The sequence below is a fragment of the Thamnophis elegans genome, chromosome 2, assembly GCF_009769535.1.
Source record: "Thamnophis elegans isolate rThaEle1 chromosome 2, rThaEle1.pri, whole genome shotgun sequence".
Lineage (NCBI taxonomy): Eukaryota > Metazoa > Chordata > Lepidosauria > Squamata > Colubridae > Thamnophis > Thamnophis elegans.
The window spans coordinates 122,136,191-122,150,451 of record NC_045542.1 but is presented as its reverse complement, the minus strand read 5'-3'; the positions used below and the strand labels follow the sequence as shown (position 1 = coordinate 122,150,451).

At 35.9% G+C, this 14,261-nt stretch overlaps 1 protein-coding gene across 1 annotated transcript in view; it reads right to left on the bottom strand.

Moving 5' to 3' along the window:
• The window catches only part of PLXND1 (plexin D1), a 165,032-nt gene that overhangs the window by 64,814 nt on the left and 85,957 nt on the right, over positions 1 to 14,261 (bottom strand). The window contains exons 13-19 of the mRNA XM_032210671.1: positions 12,804 to 12,955; positions 10,006 to 10,105; positions 8,964 to 9,103; positions 7,714 to 7,878; positions 4,229 to 4,319; positions 2,079 to 2,345; positions 1,082 to 1,231 (exon numbers count right to left, since the gene is read on the bottom strand). Of these exons, the coding sequence (XP_032066562.1) occupies positions 1,082 to 1,231; positions 2,079 to 2,345; positions 4,229 to 4,319; positions 7,714 to 7,878; positions 8,964 to 9,103; positions 10,006 to 10,105; positions 12,804 to 12,955 (1,065 nt within the window). The remainder of the gene's footprint in view (positions 1 to 1,081; positions 1,232 to 2,078; positions 2,346 to 4,228; positions 4,320 to 7,713; positions 7,879 to 8,963; positions 9,104 to 10,005; positions 10,106 to 12,803; positions 12,956 to 14,261) is intronic.

Genomic DNA, 14,261 nt, shown 5'->3' with positions numbered 1-14,261 from the left:
CCACATTCACAGAGAATCCCTTTTCTTCCCTGATCAAAAATGCCCTCTGTGTCTGAAGAACGTCAAATCTTTATAGACTGTGTATTTTGATGCTCAGAAGACAATACTCAACAATATTTAACAATCACTGGATACAATCCTTGAGTTTTCTTTTCCCTCTCAGACCATATTTTAAAAGATTTTAACACAGAGATGGACAACCTGTGTATATAAAGATAGTGTTGAGTGAAATTCCAGCAGCTCCGGATAACTTAACATGATAAAACCATGCCCAGTCCTGGAGATGTAAGAAGAATCTTATGCATTCTTCAATCTCATGTAAGAAGGATCTCATGCAACCTGTAAAACGGGATTGTAAAATATGTGTTCCAGAGACAGCCTGTAGCCAATCAGCACCCTTTTGGGGTCTCAGAGTCTACTCAAGAACAAATGAAGTGGGTGGTTTAAAAGACAAAACCCCTGAAACTTCCCCCCCAAGTGGTTCAGAGGTGGGATTCACTTACCTTCCCTATCAGTTCATAAATGTGAGCGCGAGCGCATGCCTCATCTGCGCCTGCACGTAGCCTTCTGTGCATGCGCATTCATGCATTACATTGGGGCAGGTGGGCGGAGCCTCCTGCCGCTGCCACTACCGGTTCGACCGGATCGGAGAGAACTAGCTGAATCCCACCTCTGAAGTGGTCCTTCATTCTCACTACTTTGGACACGCAGTCCTTGTCACTGTGCAAAACCTAGTATAGCCTTTAAATCACGAAAAGTTGCATATCCTTGTTTTAAGGTCTAATACATTTATTTTGTTATGATAATTATTAACCATATTAGTTTATACTAAACCTATTTGTTTTTAAGATGCCACAAAATTATCTTTTTCATGGCACCATATTTATAACCTTTGAACGTTTTCATTACTGTTTTGATATTATTCTCTTTCAACAGAAGATGCCAAAGGCAAAATATTATTTTTAAATTTTTACTTGGACTTCGTAATAGAAGCCAAATTCCATGGGGCATGAGAGACTAGATGGGCTGCAAAGCAAATTATATACATGTTGGCACATGCTTTCAGACTCATATCACTTACCGTAACAGGGAGTTTTCTTTCTGAAGTGCTCAAAGATTCATTGACTGAACAGTGAATGATTTTGTCAGAAACAATTTGGATCTCACAGGAAATTAGGCCAATTTTAACTTCATATTCATTGCTTTTCAGACCGAGGTTGTCAGGCTCTTTCTAATAAGAGAAATAAAGAAGAGCAACATGATTCTACCAGGAACTAAATTCAGCCCTCAACTTTATTTCTGAACTCTATTGACTTCAAAGCTCTCAGATAGCACCTTTCATTTTTTTCAAGGCACGAATACAGAACTCTCTTCCCCAACCTTTTTATTTTTCTATTTTAGCTAAGATATGAATGCATATAAAAACAGGAGTTGTTTACCAATCCCTTTCAAATTCCCAGAATAGAAAACTTGAGTTAAAAAGCCTTGAACGCAAATTGTGCTTTTGATCTTCACCTGATAGTTAATATTGAAACCTAATGGGAAACAGATGAAGTATAATCTGGAGAAAAACAGAATGAGGGAAGGTAGTGCTTACATTACGCGCTGATGAATGCACTGTCCAGTGCTTCTGAAGCTTAGTAAAGACTTTCAGTCACCATAATGGCCTTCAAGTAGCATTTTTTTCTTGATCAACTTATTACTTTATCAAAATTTTCTTCTTTACTTAAGATAAGCTATTAGAATAAGCAGGTTGGTATTTTTTTTTGGAATAAGAATGCTTTTTCAATTACTATTCGGTCATACGTTTGTTCCCTTGTGATTGTTTTTATTTACCCATATTCTTAAGTTGTTAGAAAAAGAACAAACTTTTATCTGAATTCTCATGGCTAAATTTTTACTGTTTAATTGAGCCAAGTCTTCCTTCTCCAACTCGTAATCAATGTAATGATTAAAGGTGACCATCTGCCTATGCCAGTCTCTGTTGCCTTCTCAAGATTCTTTCCCCTTGGGCGTGTAACTATTTTCACATTAAGCATTCTCCTCTCTCTCAGTGTCCGCATATTCCAAATTCTTACATGTATAACAAGGGTGAAAGGCTCTCCAGGATGATGTTTAATCAATTTCTCTTTATTGGCTGTGAAAAACTGGGGATCTGTATAGTATTCCATGTGGAATTTGCTAACATGTACAGCTTCCTCAGGGTATTCAAAGGGGAAAAGGCTCTCGTCGGTATACAGGAGTCCATTGATGAAAAAGTCCACTAATGCTGGCTTGCTTCCAGTAAGATTAGAGGCAGCCGGAGAAGGGCAGGTGATCACAGTGTCCGAGTGAACTTTACAGTTCTGAAAACAGAAGAAAGCAAGCAAATCAAACATAGACAAAAGAGACTCTACAAAGTTGGCAACAATTTGCAATTGCCAAAACAAAAACAGATACTTCCATAGACTGAAAAACTACAGTGTATCGTATTTTTTGGAATATAAGATGCTCTGGAGTATAAGACGCACCTTAGTTTTTAGGGAGGAAAATAAGAAGAAAAAAACTTATGCCTCTGCCTACCAGCATTCATGGTATTCAGCTGACACATGGTAAGAAGGTCAGCCAATGAATAGGCATAGCAACTAAATCAGACAATGAGGGCTATTTGCACTCTGAAATTTGCTGTATGAGCAACAAGACAGGAAGGAACATGGATTAGCGAGAACTGAAAGTGAAGCTGCTTGTGTTTTGCTTGTATATACTGCTACCTTGGAAAACCTGCTTTTGGTAATGTATTGTATATTATTATTATTATTTTGAATTCTGCTGAATCAATTACTTGTGTGTGCTTTCTGAATGTGATTACTGCTGCAAATTCTGACCAGCCAGTTCAGCTTCAGCACTTATTGCAGTCTGATTCAGTACAGCTGATTGGCGGGTGGATCAGACTGCCAGAATATCCCCAATCAGCTGTTCCAGGCTGCAGGGATTGCCACAGACTATCACTGCCTCCATGCCTCATGTTTTTGGCCTGGAGGCGAGGTGGGTTACATTTGGTGTATAAGACACACCCAAATTTTCACCCTCTTTTTTGGGGGGAAAAGGGTATGTCTTATACTCCGAAAAATACAGTAATTCAACTTTACTGATGGCAGTGTCTATGGGGATTCTGTCTAAATGGATTCACCATTCAGTCAAAACTGAAGAAGCTTCTTGGATGGGAAGTGAAGCGTTTTCAAGGAAAAACAAAGTCCAGTTGCCTTTTGAAAAAGCAACTTTGGGGTTTACAGAAGACAGAAAGTAAGAGATGTTAGATAAACAGAAACAAAGACCTCCAGTATTCCTGAATACTTAAAAATATTGACTGGAAAAAACAGAGATAGAATTCAATTCTGCAAAAACTTTAATTGCATTTCTTTGTTCATAATATATGAAAATGAAAAAGGGAAGAAGCACTGATCAGAATCATAAACATTATAATGGCAGAAGCCATATAGCTCAAACCACAAATTCTAGACCATAGGATATAAATGAAAAGAAAGCACCCAATGCTAAAACTTGCTTTTTTCAGAATTTTCTCTAATGAGGAAACAGCATTCACCGCCCACCAAACAGCTCATTCTCTTTTAGCCTAACTTACTATACATGAGGATAACTAGAGTAGAGAAAATATGCATAGCATTTGATTTTATATTTATTTCATACAGCTGACAGCAAAAAAAAAACCGACCTCTGAACCTGAGCATAAATTACCCTCAGAAAAAAAGGACTATGCAATAGTAATTTTAAGCAAGATCTCCCCTCCCCAATTCCCATTGGAATTAAGTTCCCACGAACTTAAAACTTTATAATCCAAACCTTTTATAAATAGAAAAATAATGGCTATGGGTGGTAAAACCAGTGTCTCCAAAAACATATCTCATTAGCCTTTAAGATCAATTCACACATATATTTTGAATCTCTTAACAAACAAAACAGTGACGCTGATGGCAAAGGAAGGTACCAGCTCAAATATACACCCTGGCACATTTCATTGCTTTCTGAAGACTTACTGAAATGTCATGATAAAAGATACATGTGGAATCATAAATTGCTTAGCAATGAGACAGTAAAGTTGTCTATAAAAACAGAAAGTAAAACTGAGGCTTCTGTACTTACTGAGTAAATATTTTCAGGTGCTTAGACAAAGTTTTTGTTTTTCATTTCTACACATTTTGCTCCTTACTCTTCACTGGTTAAGACTTACCATTTGTTCTTTTCCAACAGCACGAACAACCATTGACATACTCTGAGCCATCAAAAATCCATTTCCTTCCACAGTGATGGTTCTGCCGCCGCTATTAAATCAGAATAAAGGTAAACAGAAAGGTAAGGGATTAGATGAAAAATTGAAGGTTTTTGTTTTTTTTACTATAAATGGGATATATAATCGTCATAAGTAAAATATATAAAATAAATTTGCACAGACCTAATAGTAATTCTTTATTATAGAATAAATATTAAGTTTATGAAATATGTACATTTTCCCAGTACCTATAATATGAAAAAACAAGACTTAATTTCAAAGCCATAGAAACCTACATTTGTCCCTAAATCTTTGTCACAACATTCACTTGACAACAATAATCCCCCCCTTTTAGAAAGACTTGACAACCTTCTGCTGTTTAAGTAGAAGAATAAGGTTTTTGATGGACATCACTATATAATATTTTATTAACTTGATGCAATACTTCATATAGAACAGATGGATTGTTTTATCCATATACTTTGCAAGTATAAATAGACTGTATTTAAGATTTATATGTAACCAAGACATGTCTTTCCCATATATACAAAAATAAAATGAAAAGAGTTCAAGCCACATGGATTACATATTTGTATCTAGAGGCAAATACAAAAGGTCAGGTATTGGGTTATGATGTTACAGCACACACTTCATCATTTCTTCATAATCATGTTTGTATCAAATACCATATTTTTGGACTATAAGACATTCTGGACTATAAGACACACATTAGCTTTAGAGGAAGAAAACAAGAAAAAAAATCTGCCTCTGCAGCCCTTTTGCCGCTGCCACAGCCCGCTCACCACCACCATGGCCCATTCACTGCAGTCCATTTACCGCCACAGCCCATTCGCCACCAATCACCGTGAATGGGCGACAGCGGAAATCCCCACTGCCTAGAACAGCTGATCAGTGCAGCACCAACCTCTTCTCCGCAGTATTCGCTCTATAAAACACACAGACATTTGCACCCACTTTTTTTGGGGGGGGGAGTGGGTCTTATAGTCCAAAAAATACGGTACTTATGATTTCCTATAGTCTTATTAACATGCTCCTCATTTTCTGGAGCAGAGGCTTTTGAAGGTCCCGAAAAACTCCTGGGAAATCTTTACAATGACTACTCTTGTCTTCACCCAACCAGGTCTCAGAAATACATATTAGGTTTCTCTGCTCCTCTCCAGCCAAATCACAAGGGGAGAATGATTTGCTTCTAGACATTTGCTAACATCAGACTGAGGCCAAGAAAATCAGTGATACCGTTTAGCATCCAGGAGTATTCAAGAGGCCACTGGAACATAAGATTATCAATTAATCAAGAAACATTTCACTGCTGAACATTTGTTTTTGTCTTGTTTCCAAAGCAAAACCTCTAGTAGCAGCTGCTTATGAGTAAACAATAGTTTGAATACTTTTCCCTTTAAAAGATGCCTTTAGACAGCTAAATGTGGCACCTTCTCTGCAGATTCTATTGAAGGAAATAATGAAATGACCCTAGAACATGCCACTGGTGTTGAGAGCACAACAGGGGAATGGCCTATCACCACTGGTTACCAAAAACCTTTATCCGGGCTTTCTCTTGCATCCAAATTTTTATTATTTCACACACTTCATATCCCGTCTGCTTTAACTACAATGGATCATTAGGAAATCAGAATATAACAATACATCTATCTAGTCTCAAAAATACTCAAACCAGAATATCCCATACAGGACTTCACAAATCATTTAAGCTTCTCTAAGCCCTAATACGCTGTGCTCTATCTATTTTCAGAAATTTTTTGTCGCTCATACCATTTCAGCGTAAAGGTTTGGGGGATACGGCTTCTTTGAAGAAAAACTCTACTTTGTTAGATAACTGTGAAACAAAACTATAGCACCATAGCAAGGAAAAACAGCGAAACAAATGGAAAGTGTAATATGGTGATCATTCCTAAGCATTTCAATAGTGTCTTTGATTGAGTTTTTGATTGGACTGCAGTACCAGTGCCGTTGGTACAATATCATTTAGCATTATATTTATCTCAATTTTAAATATACATTTTTGCCAAGCATAAGCTGTTACATTTTACAGCGGCTGACATACATTTTTGAGCTACTTCTCTTGATTTACAGAATAAAACAATTAATATAATTTTACATCAAGCAGTGAGAATGGGAAGTGTCATCACTGCTAACTTTCAAAGATTTTTCACGCATGTTAAAATTTGGTCTCTGTAATTAAAAGTCAAAATTCCCTTTAAAGAACTACTAAAGATCAGGAGTCTTGGCCTTATAGGCACACTCTGAGTGACATGGTCTTGAGGTATACTTGCTCGTTTCTTTATTCACATTACACTTTTATACTTAAATAAGTATTAAGAAGGGAATGAATTCATAGACATTCAGAAAGGAACAGGAGCCCAGAGGCCTTGAAGAAGAAATGACATCAAAGGCAATGTATTTTAAGAGCAAACATGCTAGTTTCTTAATAAAAATATGAAACCTATATAAGACGTGAGGACCAATAAAATAATACTATTTTATATGGATTTGCCTGAAGTTTTTATATGATTTGAAGCATATAAAATTAACATTTTTTTCTTATTACTTGGAGTTGGTACTCTTAGTTGAAACTGGGTTAAAAGTGAACAAGTGCTTAACTCATCAATGGTACTTTTCACAGGAAATCTTTCCAACTATGTTGAATGAATACAGCATATTGGGCAAAGGGGGATGGGGGTAAAAATAATTCCTTCCATAAAAATGGTTAATAAAACATAACATAACTTTTTTCAGAAGTTGAACCAATATTGTCTATAACATTTTAGGTATAGGTTAGGTTCTAGATCTGAATTTCATGCCCTGACAGTGTTTTGGGTGACTGAACTATTTCCCAGACAGCTGGGTAGAGAAAAAAAATTCTTGAAGACCATCGTGGGAGCAAGATATTCCTGAGAAACCAGGCCCTGTTCTGCACCAGGTGTTACTTGACACCTTCAATGAGCCACTATACCAGGACTGTAGTCATCTTTTGCCTCACTGCTTCATGAATTTGGTGCTGTGCCCCATCAGTGACTGGATTCCAACAATCCTTATTGTACAAAATTTACCGAAATTTCAGTGAAGAATGGGTATATGGGGACAACTTTTTGCCAGGAAGCAAAAGAGAAGGTAAAATGCTTTGATGTACTTAGAACGAATCATCAGAAAGCCTGAGGACTTCCTCTGCTATCATTCCAAGAGACTGGAAATTGCCCCATGGGATTGAAAACAGTGGTTGCTTTTGGACTAGCATGTCAGGTCCTTGTCTCTATACCAGACAAAATTATTTGCCCTTGGATAAAACAGGCATGGAAGTTGCCTCTTCCCTATGATCTGAACTTCAGAATAATATACACAACTTCCAGGAATGCACTAGACTTATTCTTGACCACTTCTGCAACATCTCACAGAGAAAGATATCTTACCTGATTGGACTCTTTTTGGGGTTGATATCTGTTATACTTGGATTTTTCTCATATTGAAAGTTATTAGAACCAATGCAAGACTTGTCTTCAAATTGTACACAAACAACCACGTGGGTAATAGTTTCCATACTTGGCATGGTACAAATGATGGTGGTATCAGTGCGACTATAAAGAAAAGATAAATATTTCTGAATATAACTCATGGACATGCCCACTTCTACAGTGAGAATCTATGATGCATGGTATTTATTTGAAGGTTTACAACTAACAATGGCTTATGAAATTGTGACAAAAAAAGGAAGAATGCTGAAGAATATATCTATCTCAGGGTTGGATTGTTGGGTGCTTGCTATTCATTGAAGTCTGCCCAGAGTTACTTGATTGTGAGATGGGTGGCATATCAATTAAATGAATGAATAAATAAATAAATTCATATAGGCGCACGGAACACTGTTACCTTCCCACCAAAGGTGGTCCCTATTTTTCTACTTGCATTTTTTATGTGCTTTTGAACTCCTAGGTTGGCAGAAGCTGGAACAAGTAACGGGAGTTCACCCCATTATGCAGCACTAGGGATTCGAATCACTGAACTGCTGACCTTTTGATCGACAAGCTCAGCATCTTAGCCTGTGTCCCTAATATTTATAAGCCACAAGCTCTCCTCCCTTATCAACTGAGCCAGGAGAATGATTAAGTGTTTTTTCTTTTGTCAAAGCACCTGGTGTGCTTTGGGAAGGAGCATATTGCTTGTGGCTTAGAAGTTAATACAACTGCTTAATATGTAAAAAAAAGCCCAAGTCCGAATCCCAGCAAGGTTATGGCTAGCTGATGAGAGCTAAATAGCTTGAAATAGATCTATACTAGTCTCCTTTCATTTATTTATCAGCAAAAATGTAACACAAAATGGTGTCGTGTAAGCGACTGCCTGGAAGGCTCCTGGAGTGGAACTGAAAGGTGAAAGGGAAGCAATATACTCCCTCCTATATATATATATATACAGCTCTAATATAGCACTAATACCAAGTCTAGGCTATCCATTAAAAGTATATCCTTTAAACATTGGAAAATTAATATAAGTAATGATAAATTTATATAGAAGGCCAATATTTATTGGTTCAACTGAAAACCCAATTTATACTTTGGAAAACATATTTCTTAGAAAACTTTCTTATTCAATTAGTTTTCTGTTATGAAAAATATAATTTCTAATCTTTACAGCTACATCATGTTTCATTCTGGACAACATTTACCTGATGTCTCTGCATTCTTTTGTAGTATTAAGCAAAACCTGAAGCTTGGATCCTATACTGAGATTATTTCCTGTGATAGTTACTTTGGTACCTCCAGCTTTTGGTCCAACAGATGGAAACATAGATTTCACTACTGGGAGCTAAAAAGACAAAAAAGAAGAATGTCAACAAAATACACTGGTTTCCTAGTTTGTAGTGAGATCTCAGTTCAGAAATGTAATGTTTAAATTGCTTGTGACAAGTCCTATTATCATTCCCCAACGACAAACCAAAAATGTTAAAAATATCATAGGGATATTTAGGGAAAATAATTTTAAGTTATTACTTGGAAATCAATCACACTGATTTAGTAGTACACGGTATAGAAACTGCTGTTAAATGATATCATTGTTACATTACTTACAAGAGTAATGTAAAACATTTGGAAACAGTTGTCCTTAAAATAGCCTGTCTTTTCATTTTGGTCCCACCTGAATCTGACACAATGAACTGGATGAGAGTTACCTTCATTAAAAAGGTAACCAAAAGTACTATTTGTGACCATATGTTTACAAAAAGATGGAATCTAATTGTGAGTTTTTCCTTCCATATGATATATATGCTAATATCATTTTAGTAGCACCAAATCTTTAACCCCCCCCCCTCAATTATCCTGTCAATTCCTTCCACCTAATTTAAATTGCTTTTCCAAAAGCTACTTTCTGCTTGATGGGAAAAATAACAACAAAACTCACAGATCTATCAAAAAAGACACACTTTACATTGAATAGGATAACTTGTTTATTTTAAGAATCATTTTAGTGTAATGTGCATGTTTAGGGTATCACTGTAAAAGTAGGTAGATCTGGTTATCTTTGTGACACAGGAGATTTAGATAGCCTCTTTAATTCTCAAGTAATCAGTGGATAAGGCATATTTAAATTTTAATATGTCTTTATTAATTAATGATATATTTGACATTTGTTTGTGCTTATCACTGGAAATCACAATTTTTCCTTATAACAATTCATGATTAAGAATTCAGTTAGCAGAAATTACGTACTATATAAGAAAATCGCTCCTTGGATTTCCCTTCTTTGCTCACATTAACTGTCACCACATCAGAAAATTCTTCTGTTGCTTCTCCAGTCCAGCAAACAATTCTGTGTAAAAAAAGAGATTTTTGACTGAAAAATAAGAAGGGTGACCAGACTACAAAATATGTCAAGGATAGACAAAATATGAACTTATGGCTCTTTGAGTATTGTTTTTATTTTATTTTTAAAGAGCATTTATGTTTTAAAAAAACTGGCATATTACATTATTTTTATTTCCAAGAATGCCTCCATGCCCAATGAGGGCCTCATGAACATTTATTATTGAACAAACAGTAAGTCACATAATATTATTCTGCTACAAATTCTTTATTATCCTTGATAATTCTGAAGTAATGCAACAATCTGAAATTATATATAGCAATCTATGCAAAACAGGGTACTTAGAAATGGACAATTCCACCCAAATCAGATTAAAGTCAGAATCTGTATGCCCATTTCAGCTGTTTGTCACTCATACTTTTGAAGATATTTTTGAAATTCTGTTACCAATTCTTATGATTACAGACTTGTGAAAATCTGGCCATTATAGTTCATTCTGGAAATGTACAGTTGACTAAAAAAACAAAACATTTTTTTTAACAAATAGTAATATGTGTCCTGGTACTCCCATTATTGTCCTGTGATGGTTTATGGACTTTATATTTCTTAATATGCCTAGATCATGTAGATGTGAACATGATCACATGAATGTACTTTGAATTATATACAAACAAATCTGAATTCATCTGATTTTTCCTGATTGTCTGGAAAGACCAGGTCACTCCATATTTAACATCTTGATTCGGCTGATATGTACTTGCTCTCAATTCATGAACTATGGATGTATGGATGTAACAGAATGATTAATATTATTCTGTTTGGTCAAAGTTTGGTGATATCTTTCAAGCATGTCCTGAATCGTTTTTGATTGATATATTATATAATCTTGTTGTTTATTTTATTTTTTGCTGGTTTTTGTGGGTTGTTTTGCTTTTTGATCTATTAGGTTTTTCTCATTTTTTCCCCTCTATTTTGCAAATTTAAAAAATACTTTTAAAAAGAAACTTCATGATTTAAACGTGCTGCTAGCTTCTGCTTGGAATAGGATTTGAAATGTAAAGAATGTCTGCACCAAAAACCACTGCACTGCTTTAATTAATTGAGCATAACTTTTTCATTAGTCCTTTGTCCAATGTGCTGTTTATGCATTTTTCGTCTACATGAAGAATTTTTCCTGGAACTACATTGTGTTTTGGATAACTTCAATAACCTCAATATTGCTATTACTAGATACAGCAAGAATTTTTGTTTTTTACTACGTGATTGCTATTGTAAAACAATAATATTATTGTGGTGAATGCATACATAAGGGGGTTGGGGAACGGGAGGGGTTTTTTAAAGCTGAAAATGGAAGCTATTGGGACATTCACCACATTCCCATCCATCATTGATGTCCTGTATTCAACTTTATTCTGTCATACAAGTTGCAAAACAGAGACATAGGAATAATTTCTGTAGGATAAACAGTACCTTGCATATAAATGTTGGGAAATGTCCCTTTCTCTTGCACACAAGAGAGAACGAATGTCATTTCTGATCAACATTATTGCTCTGAAAAGATTTTATACTGAAGAAAAAGCTGCAACAGTGGCTATGATGGAGAAAGTTTTAAAACTTGGCCAGAAAATGAAAGAGCCAAAGTCATGCGTAATGATGCTTTAATTTATAAATACCCAGAAGTAGAAAATGTATCAGGGACAATACTAATCTGTGCACCTTTCAAAGTTAAATGTAGTTATAGTAATAGAACAAGTCAGTAATTCTAGATTGCTTATTTGCTAAACGTTTTAACCTTGATTCTTGAGTGAGTATTCCATTTACAGAATAAAATAGAATTTTTCCTATATGGATGATTTCATTTCAAAGCAGTATGTAGACAAGTCACCTTAGCTGGTCTCTGTGAAGCCTGTCTAGTTTCAATAATGAAGACAACTGCAAAAAGTATGTGGATGTAAAGCTAGGGGGAAAAATGATAGAACTGCAGAAATAGTTTTTAAACTATGACAACATGGGAAGCAGCTGCGTAAGTGTTATTACACTTGTCACCCTAAGTTCCGAGGAAGCTCTGAATTTTGTGGATTATAGTCCTTTGTTACACAAAGACAGCTAACTAAAGAACAACTTATGCTTGTCAGTGAGGTACTACTTCATATAAAAAGTTATTTCCTTCCTTACATTATCCTTGCATTTTAAAAAACCCATGAAATGTATGTTTTTCAATCAGAACAATAATATACAGCTTAAAGAAAGAACTTGAATTCTAGGATGTAAAGGGGGAGGTGTCAAGTGAGGACTTAGTTTAGAATTCCCTATGTGGGTGTGAGGCGAAATCCAATCCCTCTTGAATGAATTTGAACCTTATCTAGTCTCACTCAAGTGCGAACCATTAGTCTGAGAACATTTCCACAATCGAACAGGTAATATAATTCTTCAAGTGCAAGTCTGGTTGTTTGTACCAGACGGTTTCATTCACTGGGTCAGTAAGCAAATAGTAGCAGTTAGTAGCAACAGAAGTTAAGAACTGAATATTCTGTTATCAATTTACATATTAACAAATTCATGCAATCCTCTATGCAATCATATGCCAAAGCTATCACATATTGTACCTGAACCCTGAAGCAAGAAAGGATCAATCAGCTGAAAAGAAGAAAATAAACCTTTCCCATCTGCTTGATTTCAAAATAATTTAGCTTGAATTACTCACTCCTCGGAGACTATATATCTGTCCTGAAGTGGTGAGCATTTCACATTTCCTATCTTGACAGCATTAATAACATCACTGAATCTACGGCCAAGATTTCTCCCTCGAATCGTAAGTTGAGTTCCTCCTTCCAAGGGTCCATCCAGAGGCTCAATCTGCAAGTTCAAAGGAAACTTAATGAAAACAGCTGAAGACAAAGGGGGGATTTTTTTAATTCACTCTAACAAACAAACAAACAAACAAACAAACCATATCATCAACATTTATATATCATTTAAACTTTTATGGCTTAATTTTAGACTACCAGTCATCCTACTAGAGGTGTGGTGGCTCAGTGGCTTAAAAGATGTCAGAAAAGGTCTATACTCTGCCGGTTCAAGTCCTAGCATCAATGAGGGAGTGAGCTCCAGCCACCTGCCTCAGCTACTGCCAGGCTAACAGTTTGAAAGCATGTAAACGAGAATAAATAAGTATTACTTTGGTGGGAAGGTAACAGTGTTCTGTATTTTGCCATATACTTTGCGCTGTGGCATGATGTTATGGCGACATGACCGCAAAAACATCTTTGGACAGTGCTGTCTCAGTGACTTAATGAAACAGAGATGAGCACTGTTCCCTAAAGTTGGCATACAACTAGCAGAGTAAAACCCCCAGGGACTCCTTTATTTTACTTCATCCCGCTAAACCATAATTTCATAATAGTGTGAAAAGAATGTTAAAAGCAATGAGATTAGCCAATGAAAAATATAAACTGTATCATTTTTGGGTGGAAACAAAACCTGTACAACCGAGCTTCTACAATTCTACTATGATCAATAAAATAATTTGGGAGAAGATTATTCACAATTGAGTCAGTACTGTCATTCCCTAACATCTACGTTATCTGCCATGGAATTATCCATTTTGTAAGTGTGACGGACAGAAGCTGCAATGGTATCTTACAATAATACCAAATCTCAGGGGAGATTTCATTTGTCATCACTTGTTTTTTTTTCCATGAACCAAAGTCACTGATTTCACAGGATGTCTGAGTTACCTTAATAACCTACAATTAGAGAATTGTAGGTTCTTTGTCCTTTTGTGACAAATCTATAAAACCAACCATAAAGGAACCGCAAAGAAACAGCAGCCTTCCTTCCTTCCTGGAAGTTCAGTTACAAAGCCTACAGCTTGCCTTTCCCTCTAACTGCTGCCAACATAACATGATGTCAGCCAGGGCAGAAGGTCATTAGTGGAGGCGTTTTCTTCCTCCAAGCTGCTTAAAGCTGATAATGTTCCTGACTTCACTGCTCCAATAGGGCTACAGTTGTCCTCATCTTCTTCCTCTCAGGACTACTCTAGAGACACTAAAAAAAAAACCCTTGTTTATTTTTGAAATGGAATATATAGCATCTGTAAGGAAATAGCATCCTAGTCTAATAACGCTAATGCTGATGATTTGTTTTCACTAGTTGCTTTTGG